This window comes from Garra rufa, chromosome 3 (assembly GCF_049309525.1).
Source record: "Garra rufa chromosome 3, GarRuf1.0, whole genome shotgun sequence".
NCBI lineage: Eukaryota > Metazoa > Chordata > Actinopteri > Cypriniformes > Cyprinidae > Garra > Garra rufa.
In genome coordinates, this window is record NC_133363.1 from 13,929,035 (window position 1) to 13,948,958 (window position 19,924).

General features: G+C 35.9%; 1 protein-coding gene across 3 annotated transcripts in view; it reads left to right on the top strand.

The window, feature by feature from the left end:
* Positions 1 to 19,924, top strand: part of pde5ab (phosphodiesterase 5A, cGMP-specific, b) — a 54,918-nt gene that overhangs the window by 17,693 nt on the left and 17,301 nt on the right. For 2 of the 3 annotated variants that reach the window (XM_073835734.1, XM_073835732.1), the window contains exons 6-12: positions 64 to 201; positions 5,303 to 5,370; positions 8,448 to 8,556; positions 8,765 to 8,849; positions 10,021 to 10,196; positions 12,338 to 12,397; positions 15,966 to 16,112. In XM_073835734.1, coding sequence (XP_073691835.1) covers positions 64 to 201; positions 5,303 to 5,370; positions 8,448 to 8,556; positions 8,765 to 8,849; positions 10,021 to 10,196; positions 12,338 to 12,397; positions 15,966 to 16,112 — 783 coding nt within the window. The remainder of the gene's footprint in view (positions 1 to 63; positions 202 to 5,302; positions 5,371 to 8,447; positions 8,557 to 8,764; positions 8,850 to 10,020; positions 10,197 to 12,337; positions 12,398 to 15,965; positions 16,113 to 19,924) is intronic. The other variant, XM_073835733.1, reaches the window with a different exon arrangement.

Genomic DNA, 19,924 nt, shown 5'->3' on the forward strand with positions numbered 1-19,924 from the left:
GAATAGGTGTGATTAAACAGTAACTTGGTTATAAGCAGTGATAATTTGTGGGTTATGTTGTAGGTGTTGTTGGATCTGGCTAGTCTGATCTTTGAGGAGCAGCAATCATTGGAGGTCTTACTGAAGAAAACTGTGGCCACCATCTTGTCTTTCATGCAGGCCCAAGAATGCACTGTCTTCATCTCTGACAGGGAAACAGCTGTAAGACCAAAATATCGCACTACGTTTATTTCCAAAATGCTAAAACTTTCAAAGAATTGGTGTGATCATAAAACATGTGAAGATTAAGCATGTTTTGAATTTCTTTGGCGTCACCAAGACATTGGCTATCCAAAATATCCCTTGATATAAGAATGCTTGGAAAAAAATTCGGGCTTCAAACAGCATGCCTTTTATGATATGTTTTTTAGCCTAAAGCAACAAATTACTTGTAGTTAAAATTAGATGTTCTGAAAGAAAATTAACTATAGCAGCTTTTATCAGTGTGGATGGTTTGAGAACATAGGAGCCACTGCTTTGAGGTGTTCATAGAGGGAGCTTGTTTAAGGTGAGTTTACGCTTGATTCAGAATGACATAATTACATAATTAAAATCTCTTTTATTTTTATTAATTCTGGAATATAATGGTGTATCTCTGTAGACCTGACTAGTATCTAAAGAACAACCTTCTCTTTTACATTTTACCCTAATAACATTATACTTTTTGTTAATAGTTTGCCAGTGCTAATGCATTAAGGCATTATAAAAGAGAGGCTGTGTTGGATATTTCCATAGCTGAGCAAGAGAGTTAAGAAACACTTGCTTCCTTTATAGGAGACTCGCTAGCAGAGAACTTCAAATTGCTTCCTTATTTGCCACTGCCAAAAAAATATGGCAAAAAAATTGGCATGTACCTCATGTACCCAAAATACTCTGCAATAATCTGTGTGCAAATGTTACAGTGATGTCATTGTTAAGGCCCTTTCACACCAACAATATAACGATAAAGATATAGTAATACAAAAAGGGAGTCCACACACAAATAATAACTAGAATGTTGTCATAGGAATTCATTTCACAACATTTTTTTTCACCTGATGAACAATTACAACATTTACAGCATATCAGAATCTATTCTGCTTTAAAGAGCTTGGCCATTTAAAGTGGCAGACAACAGATCTGCAAAACGTGCTTATAATAACCAGAATGTTGTTGTGTGGATGCTGATATAGTTATCGTTTTTTGTGTGAATGGGCTTTAATTTGCTTCATTATTAATTCTGAATACGCCATCAATGTACATTAGTAAGAGGTTTTAATGTTCATTTTATATTCAAAATTAACTTGAGCTGGGCAAATAAACAAACAAACAAAAACTGAACAAAAAGAAGAAAAATATAAGAGGAATTTGAATATAGTGCCGCTTTGCAAACACTGTAATAAAAACCATAAGAAAAACATTATGTATTCCAGCAATATGCACCTATTAACATCAAAGGGAAAAGAATTACATGAAACGTTGGGAAAACCTTTCAGTGTATGCACAGCGAAGGGTAGATGAGTCATGGTACAAAAGGGATAAAAGAAACTCATTTTTTTAAACTGATGAATTCTTCCTTCGCTATTGAGCGATCAGGTAGAGCTCTCGTAGAAGTGATCTACCTCACAGTGCATGTGTGTTTTTGGAAGGTGTACTGACTGAATCCGCAATGTTCCTTATGTATGCAAACAACCCAAAATAACTCTATGAAGGTGCACTTGAACACAAAATCATTTGTTTGGTTGGTTTATAAATATATCATTCATGTGTGAATTGAAACACCATGAATACCTGAGTTCATTTCAGTTATTTCATTTTCAATTATGTTGAGATATAACAGTTAATATGAATGTGGTACAACCAAATAAGGGTCATTCCGTGTGAAATTAACAAAATGTGGCTTCCCCAGCTCAATTTTTTGATTTTGCTAATATTTGTTCTGAAGAAATTTTGACATGTACAGTGAGGGGAAAAAAAAATTATCCCCTGCTGATTTTGTACGTTTGCCCACTGACAAAGAAATGATCAGTCTATAATTTTAATGGTAGGTTTATTTTAACATTGAGAGACAGAATAACAACAACAAAAAAATCCAAAACGCATTTCAAAGAAGTTCAAGAAGTTATGAATTAATTTGCATTAAGTTGATCCCTTATCAGTCAGCAAGATTTCTGACTCCCAGGCGTTTTTTATACAGGTCACGAGCTGAGATTAGAAGCACTCTCTTAAAAGGAGTGCTCCTAATCTCAGCTTGCTACCTGTATAAAAGATACCTGTCCACGGAAGCAATTAATCAAATTCCAAACTCTCCACCATGGCCAAGACCAAAGAGCTGTCCAAGTAGACCTACAGAAGGCTAGAATAAGCTACAAGACCATCGCCAAGCAGCTTGGTGAGAAGGTTACAACAATTGGTGTGATTATTTGCAAATAGAAGAAACACAAAAAAACTGTCAATCTCCCTCAGTCTGGGGCTCCATGCAAGCTCTCACCTTGTGGTGTTTCAATGATCACGAGAACGTTGAGGAATCAGCCCAGAACTACACGGGAGGATCTTGTCAATGATCTCAAGGTAGCTGGGATCATAGTCACTAAGAAAACAATTGGTAACACACTATTCCATGAAGGACGTCAATGAAATCGTGCAGCATCTGAAGTTTGCCAACAAACATCTGAATGATTCAGAGGAGAACTGGGTGACAGTGTTGTGGTCAGATGAGACCAAAATCGAGCACTTTGGCATCAACTCAACTCGCCATGTTTGGAGGAAGAGGAATGCTGCCTGTGACTCCAAAAACACCATCCCCACCGTCAACCATGAAGGTGGAAACATTATGCTTTGGGGGTGTTTTTCTGCTAAGGGGACAGGACAACTACACCACATCAAAGGGACACTGACAGGGCCAGGGCATTGAAGCTAACCAGGGCATTGAAAATGGGTCGTGGATGGGTATGACCCAAAACACATGGCCAAGGCAACAAAGGAGTGGCTCAAGAAGAAGCACATTAAGGTCCTGGAGTGGCCTAGCCAGTCTCTAGACCTTAATCCCATAGAAAATCTTTGGAGGGAGCTGAAGGTTCGAGTTGCCAAACATCAGCCTCGAAACCTTAATGACTTGGAGAGGATCTGCAAAGAGGAGTGGGACAAAATCCCTCCTGAGACGTGTGCAAACCTAGTGGCCAACTACAAGAAACATCTGACCTCTGTGATTGCCAACAAGGGTTTTGATAAATCATGTTTTGTGAAGGGTTCACACACTTATTTCACTGATTAAAATGCAAAGCAACTTAGAACAGACATACAAAATCAGGAGTGATGAAAGCCAAAATATTAAATTATAATCAAAATTGCAGTTTTTACCTGAGACTCAAATTACAGGGGGGTAAAATGACTTTAGAAAGAAGGCAGCATCGTAACGTTATTTTTTGTTTTGATAGAGGGAATTCAATTCTGATTTCAACATTATTTCTTCTTCAGACATTGTTATTTAAATAAAATACATATTAGCTGTATACAAAGTGACCAACATTTGGTTTTCAACCACTAAAAATGGGTAATATTCAACAATCTGGACATGGAGCTTCATTTAGATCCCTATTTCTCCGGGACTGAAAGATGTAGGGCCTTAAAAATTAAGATTCCAAATAAACTTTTTTAACAGCTAGAATCTAAAATCATACTGTGATATCTTTAATACTTCTGAAGTTACAAGCACATCAACTTTGGAAAAAGAATATTTTTTGGCACCCAGACAGGTAGAGTATGTTTAATGCAATTGTCTTGACAAAGGAAAATTAAATTTAAAAATATTTGTTTTTATATTTTTGCAAACTGATCCACATTTGGTTTTTGACCACTGAAGATGTGTACATTTTAGCAATTTACTCATGGAGCCATGATACAATTGCAGTATCTCTAGAATCAAACCATATAAACCATTAAAAAAAAAAAGATACCAAAAGGAAAGTTCGTTAAGTCTTATTAATATTAATATCTTTTATATCTCTAGTACATCTTGAGTTACAGGCATGCAAACGTTGGAGAAAAAAACTCAAAAAGTGCTTTCCCCATTTTTAAATGGTCACCATTGGCACGTAATGCAACAAACATTGCTAAAGTCAACATATTTTACTAACAGACCTACCAATCAAAATTAAAATGATGTTGCCATTTTTCTGTCGTTTTACCCCCCTGTAATTTGATTGAATCACAGGTTAAAACTGTCATTTTAAACCCCCTCTACAAAATAGTGGATTACTCAGTAAATATTCATCCATGACATTTAATATTTTGGCTTTCATCACTATACTTGTCTATCTTTCTTCAGAAAAAATTGTGGCAAAATCAAAAATTTGAGCCAGGGTCCTCTGTTTGAGTTGAATGACAGTTAGGAAGACTAGTTGTTTGTAGTATATAGAGTATATTATATACAAATATCACTAATACGAATACAAATAGGAATTGCAATTGGTGGTATCATAAGAAAGTCTTGTTCTTCTCAGAGGAGTTCTGTTTTTGAGATGTGCATGATAATTCAGAGGTCATTTGTTGACCTACAAACCTAGTTATGCATACTCTGTTCATAGGAACAACTCTGGTTTTCCTCAACATGACACAAAGTTTTTATAGTATTTGGAAGTTGCACCACAGTCCAGCTATAAAACAGAAAGAAAGCTTGTTAATTTAATGAATTTATTCTCCAGGTCACAGTCATAGTGACATAGTGATATGGAAACAGATCAACCATTGTGAAAAACTGAGGTCTACAAACAACTAGTCTTCCTAACTGAGGCAGGTTTCACCTCTTGAACTACATTCGAATGACACCTTAATTTATCAAAACACTGTACTCCTAGTGTCTTCACAGCTGTTGGAAGGAAAAGACAAGTTTGTCGACAAACCATATTCAGCGTCTGTTAATATGTGGTCTGGAATGTGGAAATGAACTCATAATTTATTGTATTTCTCCATGTTTATTGCACAGATCCATTACGAACGGTTTTGTTTTGACTGCTTGCAGAATGCTGTTCGTACTGAAACTGTGCTTCATAACTATTTACTTGTCATAAGCGGGAAATTCTAACCCTTCCAGAAATGCACAAACACAGGCACATTAAACCATGTGACTGCAGATATTCAATGTTGAGTTTACACAGGCAGCCAGACACTAATAGCATTAAAAATCCTCAGAAGTACTGGCTTACCTCTCTGTTAAACCCCCTCAAAGTTTACCTCTGTGAGTGAAACTGCAGCGTAAGTAATTGCTGTTCTGCTTGTGTTACAGAACACATTCTCCAGTGTGTTTCACATGGAATATGAGGAGCTTGCAGGATCCATCGACTTCCCAAATAGGTGGGGTTATCATAACAATAATGATAATGTGATTAAAGACAAAGTGCATTTAAATAAATATTCAATACAGCTTTCAATACAAGTTGCATTTACCTGATTATGTTGCTGTGATTTTTGTTTGATTGTTTGAACTTGAGGAAAGGCTCAGTATTGTTGTTTGTGGTAACTAAAGACATTCTACAGATGCTGTTGATAGATCTTAAGTTGTATTGAACCTGGAGCCTTCCATTTACAAATTTTTAGTAGTAGTATTCTTAGAGTAGATGTTATTGTAAAAAGTTGTTGACTAGTTTTGTAGCATGCAAAGACCTTAAAAACTATAGTAAAATGCATTATAATATGAATGCCTCAAAAACACAAACATTGGTCTAAAACGTACCATCATCAAATTGGTGGGAAGAATGTTTACTTGTATATCACAAACAATAGGATTTCACCAGTTCCTACTATGTAGTTTCCTTTTTGGTTTTTGGCTAAAGTGACTTGTTTCAAATGGTTTTGTGAAACTGTAAACCATGTGTCAGGTGTGCATGTAAATTCACATTAATCTGTGCATTGCCATAACCTTAAAAGTATATAGCTACATCTGAGTGAGATTGAATTGTGTTAATCTGACAAACACTACAGGGTACTAGACCAGTTGACAAGAACATAGACTTAACATAGACTTAACTTTGGGATAAGCTAAGCATTTTTTTTTTTTTTGTTGTGTGTGTGTGTGTGTTTATTTTTTTACCACTTTAGCCATATCCTTGCATGCCAATTTTCATATATTTCTTTAAGATTTACTTTTACTTTTGGTATTAATAATAAGATATTGTGGTATTTTAAATATTTAATCTAAGAGCATTTTGCTTTATGAGTTGACTAGTGTGCCAAGCTTATGAAAGTATGTAGCTTAAGTATTTGAGTAATTTTGAGAATAGTCCGATTGGAATGCTTGCCGAGAACCTAGTTATTCCTGGGTATTGGTAAAAAAATCATAAATCTAGACAGTCTTTCCACCATTGTGTTCTCTAGGATAGCTCCAACTCGCCTGCCTGGAAGTTTCTAGTGACATGTTTATGCTGTGAATTATTTTCCACCCTCTTTCTGTCACAAATGTGGTTTTATGGAACCTTAAGTCTTATCAGTGAACACAAGAAAAAGTAGGTGTTGTTGTGGAGGCGGTCAGATACAAATGTCTACCACAGTGTGACCTCACAATGAGGAGAAAGTTTAAAGGTCCCATATTGTCAAAACCGAAATTTCCTGGCTTTTTTCATGATAACTAAGGTCTAGGGGCTATGTAACTACCATATAAGTTTCAAAAAAGTCAATCCACAGTAAAATGCACACAGCCTGCATAAAGTAGCTGTGCCTTTTCACGAGCCGCTGTGACTTACGTAAAAAAGTGACGTCCGATCTACTCAGTCAGCGCCTTCAGTCACCACCGTGAGCACCAACCACCGTCCCACCCTCCTTTTGTCAAACCCCTGACAACATCGCGTCCATTCCATTGCTGAACAACAACAAAAAAACAAGTTGAGAAAACGCTGTTCAGTCGATGGATGTCAGGAAACTACATCATTACACAGACTTCTGAACAACATTAATATAGTGGCACGTCAGCTTTAGCCTCTTTCACACAGCGATTCCGGAAAATACACGGATAATGTGTCCCATGATTTGTTCCGGAATTGTTTGATGTAGTTCATTCACAAAGTAATTTTATCTGTGCATGCTTTATACACAACCCGTAAAAATCCCGTAAAGACATGTAATGCGAATCCTACGTTGCACTAAACTGAAAGTGCCAAACGATAGTCAGTTTTCACATTTTTTCCGTTGTGAAGAGTCGCACGATAACGTGCATCATCACTACAACACAGCCTTTATGGCATTGGTTCTGGCTTTTGTTCACACAGTGCTCGTTGCAGGACTGGTCCCAGCAACGTTACTAGGTTCCGAACTCGGGATTGTTCCCAGAACTTTCGGGCAATTTTCCAGAATCAACGCACAGTGTAAAAGAGGCTTTACTAAAGCAATAGTTACAAAGCTTACTGCAAGCGTAGCTTAAAAAAAAAATTTATTACCATTCTGAAACATCCCGTTGAGTATCACAAGCCACAGCAGGCTACAGCATACATGACCGTAGTTAACTGTGGTTGGCCTGGCTGTGCGTCACTCAGAAAACAACAGGCCAATCAGAAGAGAGGCTCATGAATATTAATTAGATGTACCAAAATCTACCTGTTCTTGACAGAGCTCCTAAAAGAGGAGCTGTAAAAATATATTGAGATGGTTTTTGGTACTTATACCGCAAATATATATTCTTAAGGACATCAACAGCTAAAATAAACCTCCAAAAGGTGTACAATATGGGACCTTTAAGAGGTTTAAAACTTCCATATCTTTTTTATAGTATATATGGGTTATGAAAAACATTAGAATAAATAAATGGAGATATAATTTTTATATTTGATTAACTATTTCTCTGACATGAGCCGCTTTTTTACCGTTGACCCGAACCGTTCTGGTTGCCTAACTGTTCCATTCCGTGCCAATTCCGGCCAGTAGACACAGATATAGTTACGTTTACTATTCTGGAGCTGATAATAGAGAATGTAATAAAAATGCATCAGTAGTTGCTTTGGTAATTTATGTGTTTACAAACGGTTTAAGCTGTAAATAGCAACTATGTTATGAAGGATGATCAGATAATTGTTATTTCTCTCATATAGCATGCTTGGCCAGCTACAGAGAAAAACTAGTAATCAGACAACAGACAAGTGACCAATCCTGAGCAGCGACATCACTACATTTTGCTGGCATGGCTAACCGTGCTGAGAATTTTGGGCCGAGAACGGTTCCTAACCACCTCAACATAACTGGAATCATTCCTTAGAAATCATTTTCTTAGAAATGTTCGGCCCGACGGTGGAAAAGCAGCTGTGGTTTCCATTTCCAAATCCTTTTGCTACTTTGCTTATCATTTTCATTGTTTATTAGCAGTGCTGCAAGTCAAATGAGATACTTTTTAATGATGTGTAGTGAAGTAAGCAGGAGTGCTTAAACGTTTTTCCTGTCTTTTACAGAGAATGTGATGTAAACAAGATCAACTACATGTATGCTCAGTATGTCAAGAACACTATGGAGCCACTGAACATTGCAGATGTCACAGAAGATCAGCGATTTCCATGGACAGTAAGTACTCAGGGGAATGCTGAACAAGAAAGTCAATTCCCATTGGGTCATCCCGCTCTGGGATTTCACAGTGCCCTTGTTCATTCAGGCATTCACCTCCTCCATTTTGCACTATGAACTGCCCCTTTTCCCAAATTTAAACTGATTTTTTTTTTATCTGACCATCTCTTCATTGCATTTATTTTTTTCTTTTATTTCTTTTTAAAAGAGTGAAAATCTACAATCCTCAAATTGTCAAATCAAAAGTCTGCTGTGCACGCCAATAAGGAATGGGAAGAAAGACAAAGTGATAGGTATGTGTGTTTTATATATTTCATTTTGCACAATCTGAGCTATCAGTCAAAGTTGTTGCTAAAATATTTTTTTAGTGGTGCTTACTAAGACAACCATCATATCATATGAAAAAAGCTTTACAACTAAACTTTGGCACTTAACTCGTCATCCCACACCAATAAATAGTAGCTCAAATTTTGTGGCTAGTTGTGGGGAGTTGTGATACTATAGTGGTTAAATTTAAGACTTATCTACCTTTTTCTTCCTGTAAGAGTGTACATTTTATGGCTCTGGCGTCTGGTATCATCCATGTCCAACTATTTTTAGCTGTGCAAAACAGCTTGTTTTGCTGCCTGATACTGCAAATTTGTGTGTCTTACCATGTTATTTTAATGTATTATCTTAATTATGAGCACACTGGTTTGCAGTGCAAACAGTTTTACGGTTTACTGCACGTTATTATCCAAATCAAATCATTTCTAGGGACCAGAATAAAACCCCCTAACAAGCACCCAAGACACCACTTAGATTTAATTCAGTATGCATGAGATAGTTTAAATAGCATGTATGTGATAATAGTGAATTTCAACTAAAAAAAAGTGCATTTTCTATTTTATAATTGGCTTTGCATATCAGTCTGCACCATTTCTCATGCATTTTTAACTGACATCATTAAGTTGATGAACAATGATCCTCATTGTGGTGCTGGTCAAATACAAGTGGACAATTCAATATAAACCCTATAATGAAAGTCTGAATTGATTAGAATAATTTAGTCGGTCATTTTCTTTAGGGTTTGAAGGGTTGTATTAACGCTTACTGAGCCACTCATGTTCAAAATAAATCCAAGACTTTCTGTTTTTAATTGATTACTTTATCTCTTTTTATCAGCCTCTAGACATACAAAAGAGGTTAATTAAGTTGAAACCATGTAATGATCTCAACCTTATTCAACCTCATTTATTCCAAACCCGTATTAATTTTTGCTTTCTTTCATTGAACATAAGAGGTGAATTTATAAAGAATGTCCTAATCACTTCTTTATCCATGTAATAAAATAAAAACAAAGACTTGGTCTGTTCAAAATGACCAAAAAAAAAAAAAAAACTAAGCAAAACAAAAAAACCTTTTTTGTTTCACAGAAGAAACCAAAAAAGTTGCCCTGTTAAGTATTTTGGTTTCTGAATGCAGGTGTCTGCCAGTTGGTCAATAAGATGGATGAAGCTTCAGGCAAACTGAAAGCCTTTAATAGGAATGATGAGCAGTTTCTAGAGGCCTTTGCTATATTTTGTGGGCTGGGAATCCAGAACACACAGATGTATGAAGCAGTGGAAAGAGCAATGGCCAAGCAAGAGGTCACACTTGAGGTGAGTGTGATTTCATACATTTAACATAAAAAATGCTATAATAAAATATGGCAGATAACATCAGCATATTCCCTCAGTCAAATACTGCATATGGTTTTATTATTTTTCCCCACTGTGAAAATCAGATCGGACTGAAATAATCAGTTACATCAATAAAAAATAATTTAAGAAAATGTAATTTTTAAAAAAAAATGTTTAAAAGGATATGAAGTAGCCAGGAACAAACCTTGCTCTATATCTTACTCCTATTGTTATAAACAGGAAAAATAGTTCTTCTTCATGAGTTTAAAATAATAGTATACATCCAACCTCGTTATTAGTTAGTTGTGACTAGTCATTGATTAGAATGTCCTTAATTTGTGGTATGTGTGGTATTAAAGGTGCCATAGAATGGAAAACTGTATTTACCTTGGCATAGTTGAATAATAACAGTTCAATACATGGACATGACATACCATGAGTCTCAAACACCACCATTTCCTTCTTCTTATATAAATCTGGTGTTTGCAAAAGACCACCGAAAAATAGGTAAATTCCAACATAACACAGACTATTACGCAATAGTCGCGATTGTTAATAGTTACGCCCCCAACATTTGCATCGCCCAATCATCAGTAACGTCAGTACATCAGTAAAATAAGGCGAGCCACTGAAGGGACATGGTTAGCTTAATGCTAGCGGTAGCCTGTTACATTGCAGTACATAAGATTTCACTTACCACATAAACGGAGAGATGACTGCGCTGATGATGGCGAATGATTTACAGATCCTGAGCATCACTAACAAGCATCTACACTTGTGTGGTAAGTACTGTCGCTGCAGTATAACGTTACACAGAGCACATGCGATCACAATAGTGAGAGTAAAATGATCGCGCATTCAAAACGGCAGTTTCAACAAACCGCATATTAAAAGCAGCTAGAGCTCTGTAATTAAATATATATTTTCCTTCGTGTCCGAGCTATTGAGATGAGCAGCTCTGTGAAACAGCCAATCAGAGCAGAACTCATCATTAATATTCACGAACCTTCCAAATAAGGTAATAACAGACCATTTCATTCTAGGGACAAATCCTAGGGTTGTAAATGGACTTGTAAAACCGTTTCTGGAGATTTTTTGCCCTTTCCTATGCCATATACCTTCTATGTAGATATCAGAGAACAATTTAAAATATTGTATCAATGCATTCTATGGCACCTTTAAAGAAATAGATCACCCAAAAGTGAAAATTCTCTTATAATTTACTCACCCTCAAGTTGTTCCAAACTTGTATGAGTTTCTTTCTTCTCCTGAGCATAAACGAAGATATTTTGAAGAATGTGGGACCCCATTGACTTTTTTTTTTTTAAGTAAATGATAACAGAATTTTTATTTTTGGGTGAAATATCCTTTTAATATCCATTTAATGGCATCAAAAGACCTCTGGAAGTAGACCAGTTTTCCAGTTTATTTAAAATAAATAAACTTTTTGAAAAGGGAGACATTTTGTATTGTTCTGGTTTTTATAGTATATTGAACTCATATTTTAAAAGAAAAAGTCCCTTTTAATCTGCTGCTACTCATAGTCTTGTGCTCATTGCTGATGTCCTCCCACTCCTCTATTTTCTTTTATCCCACCATTCTGGAGCTGTCACAGTCAGAAGCGCTGGTGGCATGCTGTCTCCTGCAGCTGACACAATGGCTGCACTCCACATCAGGCGTTCTCCTTTGTTATAATCCTCACTTCACACCCTCTATCGCCCAGCACTAATAAAAAAAAAAAAAAAAAAAAGATTAAAAAAAAAATTACACGTGTAGCTGTGTTCAAAATAGTGCTGTACAAAGTTAAACAGTATGCACCATTGTCATGTTTTATTCTGGGTCCAGTTATCTCAGTAAGAGGGTTATTCTGTCCACCTTTTTTTAATGCAAGTGTTTTAACTTTTGTCAGTTCGATTAAATAATTAAGTAAAGGGATTTAAGCAAAAATAATTAAGCAAAAAATTGTTCTGGTTGTAACACAGGATGTTCCGGCAAATGTAGTCACAGAAAATATGCATTATTTGCAGTATACATTCTATAAGCTAAACATATTATGGCATTCTGAATATATATTTTCCAAACCCATTAACATTGTATGGCTGTGTGTGCATATTATGTAGGTCCTCTCTTATCATGCCTCGGCCGCAGAGGAAGAGACACGGGCGCTCCAGGTAACTGCGGTAAATTACAATTTCTCATCATATTTCATCATCATATGTATGTCATTAAAACCAGGCTGTTGTAAGCATTATTTTTTTCTTAAATATCTATTTAAGCACATAGTTTGGCAAGCAGCAGCCTCAAAGTAGTTTGCAATGGTCATGCCTATCAGTTTTCCAAAGTCAGTGGCTTTATTTCTGAACGTTTGTGTCTTATATCATATTGCTTTTAAAAACGCTTTGGGTTGTGGATATTTTAAATCTAAAATCTGTTTGGATGAGCCATCTTCAAAGATATTAATACATAGCCAATATGCACATACTATACTAGTATACTATAATATCGTCACAGATATGATATAAAACATGTTATTGCACGTCAACATGCTCCTTATGGATTATATATTCTTGCAGGAAGGATGGGACTTTATGAATGTGCTTAGTAAAATAATGTTTTAATGAATATTTATGTTCTTTATTAAAATCTAAATCTTAAATTTATTATGTAGTAAAAGTTTCATAAATTTAAAAAGATAACAAGAGACCATCAAGTCTTGGATGGTCAATACGGTGGTCCAGCAGCTATAATGGGAAATACCTGTTCACTTTGCTACAGTGTGTATAACAATTTGTAAAACATTTTATAATATTTTATAATATATGTGACCCTGGACCACAAAACCAGTCTTAAGTCGCTGGGGTATATTTGTAGCAATAGCCAAAAATACATTGTATGGGTCAAAATTATTGATTTTTATTTTATGCCAAAAATCATTAGGAAATTAAGTAAAGATCATGCTCCATGAAGATTTTTTGTAAAATTCCTTCTATAAATATATCAAAATGTATTTTTTGATTAGTAATATGCATTGTTAAGAACTTAATTTGGAGAACTTTAAAGGTGATTTTCTCAGCATTTTGATATTTTTGCACCCTCAGATTCCAGATTTTCAAATAGTTGTATCTCGGCCAAATATTGTCCTATCCTAACAAGCCATACATCAATTGAAAGCTTATTTATTGAGCTTTCATATGATGTATACATCTCAGTTTTGTAAAATTTAACCTTATGACTGGTTTTGTGCTCCAGGGTCACATATGACCCATGCTGGCAAAATGATTTGGAATGCAAACGGTCTAATTTTGAGCTACAGGCAAAAGAAGTTTTGGTCGAATTTGAGGTTTTCACAAAAATGAGTTAATTAAGCCCTCTTCTAGTGATCCCAGTGCTCCAAATAGTAATTAAACATCTAAAATCATCTTTATTTGTACATTTTCTGAGAGAAGTACTTTTTTCTTTGCTCACTTCTGGATGGCTGCTGCTGCTTCTCACCACAAGTTGTAGATGTATTGTTCCAAAGCACCTCTCTGAGATCTCCCTATAAAGTACATTGCAAAATATTTCTTGGCGAGATTCATACACACATAATCTGTTATGTCTTACAAGAACGTTTAGTTAATGGTTGGGAAAAATCAGATGCGTAACATTATATTAGATCCGTATATTACAGTAGGTTAGAAAGGAGTAGTTCACTTTCAGAACAAAAATTTACAGATAATGTACTCACTCCCTTGTCGTCCAAGATGTTCATGTGTTTCTTTCTTCAGTCGTAAGGAAATTATGTTTTTTGAGGAAAACATTTCAGGATTTCTCTCCACATAATGGACTTCTACGGTGCCCCAGAGTTTGAACCTCCAAAATGCAGCTTCAGATGGCCGATCACAGATGAGGAAAGAAGGGTCTTATCTAGCAAAACGATTGGTTATTTTCTAAAAAAAAAAAAATTACAATTTATATACTTTTTAACCTCATATGCTCGTCTTGTCTAGCTCTGTGTGTACTGTAGAGATTAAAAAGTATATAAATTGTAAATGTTTTTAGAAAATAACCGATCGTTTTGCTAGATAAAACCCTTCTTCCTGGGATCATTTAGAGCCCTTTGAGCACCATAGAAGTCCATTGTATGGAGAAAAATCCTGACATGTTTTCCCTCAAAAAACATCATTTCTTTACGACTGAAGAAAGAAAGACATGAACATCTCGGATGACAAGTGGGTGAGTACATTATCTGTAAATTTTTGTTCTGAAATTGAACTACTCCTTAAATATAGATCTGTCTCAAAAAAAAAAAAAGACTGAATCACTCACTGCTCTTAATTAAACCACTTGATTTATTTGCATCTTTGTTCTTATTTTTACAGGATTAGTTGACTTTCATAACAAAAATGTACTGATAATTTACTCGCCCCCTTGTCTTGTCAAGATGTTAATGTCTTTCTTTCTTCAGTCGTAAAGAATTTTTTTTTGTTTTTTGAGGAAAACATTTCAGGATTTTTCTCCATATAGTGGTGCCTGCGAGTTTGAACTTCCAAAATGCATTATAAATGCAGCTTCAAAGGAAGAAGGATCTTATCTAGCCAAACAAACGGTTATTTAAAAAAAAAAAAGACAATTAATATACTTTTTAACCTCAAATGCTCAGCTTGTCTAGCTCTGTGATGCACATGCGTACTCTGTGCAGTCTGGTTCAATACAGTTAGGGTATGTCGAAAAAACTCCCATCTCATTTTCTCCTCCAACTTCTAAATCGTCCTACATTGCTGCAGAAGTACTGACCCAGTGGTTACAAAGTGTTTACAGAGCTAGATACAGCGAGCACTGTAAATGTTTTTTTAGAAAATAACCGATCGTTTCGCTAGATAATACCCTTTTTTCCTCAACTGGGATTGTTTGTAGCCCTTTAAAGCTGCATTTAGGAGCATACACGTAGCCTAGCTAGTTTGGAAAGCGGTGGCATCAAAGTAGTTCACAATGGTGTCTTATTCTACATAGCATTTGTAAAAAACAACAAAAAAACAACAGGAATTTCCTCTCTTCAGATACCTTCTGGGAATTTCCTAGAGAGCACAGGTTGCTTGGATACAGCACTCTCAGCTTTCGTTATGAAAAACCTGCTCTGATTAGGCCTATGAGAGTAATCAGGCAATTAAGACTTGGACAGAGGCAGAATTTCTGCTTCAGTTGAGAGTCGTTTGTTTGATAATTACACCAATTACTCTTATGAAGCAAGGTCAGCATGCAGATTTACCACTGTTTGCGTAATTCATAAGGCATGTAAAACACTGAACCACTAATAATACCTAAATTTTAGTTAATATTTTGTTTAAATAAGCTATATGAAAATTATGTTATCTCTGCAGTTTAAATGCAGTGATTCTGGATTCTGTTTGTTCTTAAGCACATTAAAACAACAGGAGAGGAGAGGAGAGGAGAGACATTGTTTATAGTCACTGCATTATGAAATGCACCATTTTCAGCAAGAGGAGACAAATCAAGTGCAGCACAGCTAAATGCTCATCCTGTGCACTGCAAACTATGCTGATCGCAGCTCATTGATTATTTATGCCTGACAGACAGTGATCTCTTTTCTTGCAGTTTGGTTGTCTGTTGAGTGAGCGAATTAGTAGGATTGTTCAGATGTGTGTGTATGTTTACAGATTAACAAAGCTGTGTATGTGAGCGAATGATTGTTTGTGGGAAAAACAAAATTGTTTATAATGTAATTATCTGCCTGTCCTGACTTTACAGGCGGCTACGATTCCCTCTGCTCAGTCTCTCAGACTGATGGACTTTAGCTTCAGTGATTTTGACCTGACAGATGTTGAGACGACCCAAGCAACCATTCGCATGTTTGTGGACCTCAAGCTTGTGCAGAATTTTCAGATGAAGTACAAGGTACCTGCTTAAACTGTGTTGTTAATTAGTTAGTTCACGTTTATCAGTAATTTTATTTATTTATTATTAGTAGCATTATATATTATTTCTCATTCCTAGGGTTTGGTGTTAATACGGTGTTATTTCTTTTCTAAATGATCAGCCTTACTATTTTTACTGGATGATAAAATGGATGAAAACAGATGAATAGACTTACACTAAATACGAACAGCCATATAAAGGGATCTGAATATTAAAGAGACTTGGGTGTTGAGGATGAGCTCATTTGACCTGGCTCAAATAGAAACCACCTAGCAAGCATAACTCTGCAACAGCTGCATTATGGTCTAAATATAAATTCCCTCTGAACAACTTCAGAACAACAACAAACACTTGGCAACAACTGACAAAAGGATTGTGTCATGTTGCATTTCTTTATAAAATAACAAAATGCATGTGAACTCATTGCATTAGTATTACTGTTGCAGTGTGTTTACTTTATAAACCCATGCCAGATTTACTTTTAAACAATTTTCACTCAGGCACTGCTAGTAAATTTCGCAAGCGGCAAGTAACACTTTGGATTGAACGCCCCGTAGCTTTTTTAAAATCACTGTAAACCACAGACTGAGCCATAATACAGTGCACATACAGTGCCTTGCAAAAGTTTTCATACCCCTATTTTTTTTCCTTCATGTTTTATGTTGCAGTCTTATATTAAACTGCTTTAAACTAAATTTTCCCACATCAATCTATACTGCATAATGACAAAACAGGTTTGTAACAACTTTGCAAATGTATTAAAAATAAAACACTGAAATATTTTCCATTGCATAAGTATTCATACCCTTGTCTGGGACACTTGAAATGTAGGAGCACTTATATTGCTTGTGGCAAATTCATTTGAATGAGTATAATTTGGAAAGGCACACACGTCTTTAATGCATATCAGAGCAAAAACCAAGCCCTGAGGTCAAAATAACTTCCTGTAGAGTTTAGAAAACAGGCTTGCGTCAAAGCACAGAACTTATTCTGCTGCATTGAAGGTTCACAGAAGCATGTAGCCTTCATTATCCATATTGTAAGAAGCTTGGAACAACTAGGACTCATCCTAGAGTTGGCCTCCTGGCCAAACTGTGCTATTGATGGAGAAGGGGCTTGGTTATACTGGTGACCAAGAAGCTGATGGTCACTCTAGTTGAGCTTCATGAACATATGCAGTTGGAAGAAACTAACAGAAGGACAAACATCACTGCAACACTCCACCAATCCAGTCTTTGTAATGGTGTGGCCCAACTCAATCCTCTCCTCAGTAAAGACATTCCTTGATGAAAACCTAGTCCAGACCATTCAGAACCTCAGACTGGGACGGGTTCACCTTCCAACAGGACAATAACCCACACAGTAAGATTGGCTGTGTGAACGTTCTTGAGTGGCCGAATGCAGATGTGCAAAGCTTGTCGCATCATACCCAAAAAGACTTCAGCTAATTACTGAGTTGCTATGTTTTTTTTTTTGCTTTTTTTTGTCATTGTGGTGTAAACTGATGTTGGGAAAAAGGGAATTTAAAGTAGGGCTGGGCCGATAAACAATATCATATCGAATCGCGATAAAATTTATGTTAATAACGATGATAAGCTCTAGACATTTTTTGCTCGATATGGATTAATGTAAGAGCCAATCACACAGCAGAAATATGCGACAACAGCCAATCAGCGTGCGTGTGCACGTCAAGTACAAAGTTCATTTCCTACCGCACTTTGCGAAGCAAACTTAACACCAGGATGACAAAAAAAAATAAAAAGAGTGGAACCAGCGACGAAAGTGAATCTAACCTCGAGTTATTATCCAAAGATGTTGAAATTGACGACAAAAAAGGTAGCACGAATTCCGTTATATAAGTGGTTTGGCTATCTGAAAAGTGACTCTCAGCTCAGCTGAGAGTTTGGCGCGATTGTTAAAACTGAAACACGCACGCACATTCAAAAGCAATTTTAATCCTTGTTTAGAGAGTGACTCCCCAATGCACGCAAATTAGGCTACATGATATATCTAGCCTGTTATTAGTATGTAGGCTATAATAGGTTGTGTATGTCTATAGCTCTGTATCATGCATGAAATATTCGGTCTCTATTTGCACTTTGAATTTTTAGAGAGTAGCCTACTTTGATTATGGCTGAATTGTCTGCACTTAATACGATTAACAAAGAACTGTGTCGTAATTTGTTAATAAACAAATTAACTCTGTTTTTGTTAATAAACTATACTTTAAAATGTAATTTAATGAACCCTTTAATTTTTGTGGCTTTAGTCATTGTTGGGATACTATTTTAAAGCTGGCAACATCAACAGCTTATATCGAAATATATATCGTTATCGTTCAATATGGGAAAAAATGATCGAGATTAAATTTTTGCCATATTGCCCAGCCCTAATTTAAAGCAATTTAACATAAGGCTGCAACATAACAAAAAGTGAAAAAATAAAGGGGTGTGAATACTTTTGCAAGGCACTGTAGCAAAGTGCTAAAAATTCTATCAAATAACCTAAGCAATCACATCACTTAGTCACCATGCTCTGGCAAGCACCCATTACACCTGATTTTTCTTTTGTACTTAATAGGATAAGTCAACCCAAAAATTAAAGAAGTATTTACTCACCCTCGTGTCATTCCAAACCTGTTTTTCTTTCTTTCGTGCAAATTAAAAGAAGATATTTTTGGAAGAAAGACTTGGTGCCCATTTACTTCTATTGTATGGACAAAAAATGCAATGAAAATCAATGGGAGCCAAAACTGTTTGGCTACCAACATTCTTCAAAATATCTTTTGTGTGTGTTCTGCAGAAGAAAGAAATGCATACAGGTTTGGAATAATATGAGGGTGAGTAAATTATGACAGAATAGCTTCAACATACTTTGTTCGGAAAAAAAATCTTATAACCAAGTGGGTACTATACACAGTACATAAAATAATTTGTGTACTCTTTTGCTCATTTTTAGTTTTTGCTTGACAATACCAATATAGCTGAAGAGTTTTCTAATTTTGCAGCCAAAACATGAGCGAAAGCAAACCATAAAAAATGTTGCAAATAACTCTGTGGAGGCCATTCAATAAACCCTCACAAAGAAGAAATTGAAGAGCAGTCCTCTTTCTCCTACAGTTTGAACTGTAATTGCCAGAGCAGGTTCAGCTGACTATTAAAGCAAAACATCAGGCTTCACTCTGTTTTTGACCGGCTGCAACAAGCTCCTTTTATGGCCTTCAGTGTTAGACAAGGTATCTTCCTGGCAGGACATGAAGTCTCCCTTTTTTATTGGTTTTCTGGGTGTGACTTATCCCTAACTGACTAAATGAAAGCAGGTCTACTAGAGGCCACCTCTGTACAAAGCTCTGATCAATCACAGGCTTCTCTGATAATATACTGTATATGTCACATGACAACAATGCAGCACACAGGCATACATGCTACCAGACTTACGTTTTATTGGAGAAATGAATCATGTTAATTGTGGCAAGTTTAGTTACCTGAAAAACTGTTTCAGGATGTTGTAAAGAATTAGTGCCTTTAAAAGTTAGTATTAAAGTTAGTTCAAATTTACCCATTAAAAAAACATTTTATGCTTATATAAATGAATGGTATATTTGACCATGAATGTTGGATTCACTCTGTGTACTCTCTGCACACTCACATGATTTGAAGTCTCCAGTCATCAGTGACCTAGAAAAAGCTCTTTTGTTGAGATCACATGATCACCTGAATTTATCTGGCTACTGACTATCTGGGTAACCCTCATATTTTTGGATGCTTTCGGCTACGTAGTAAATTAATCAT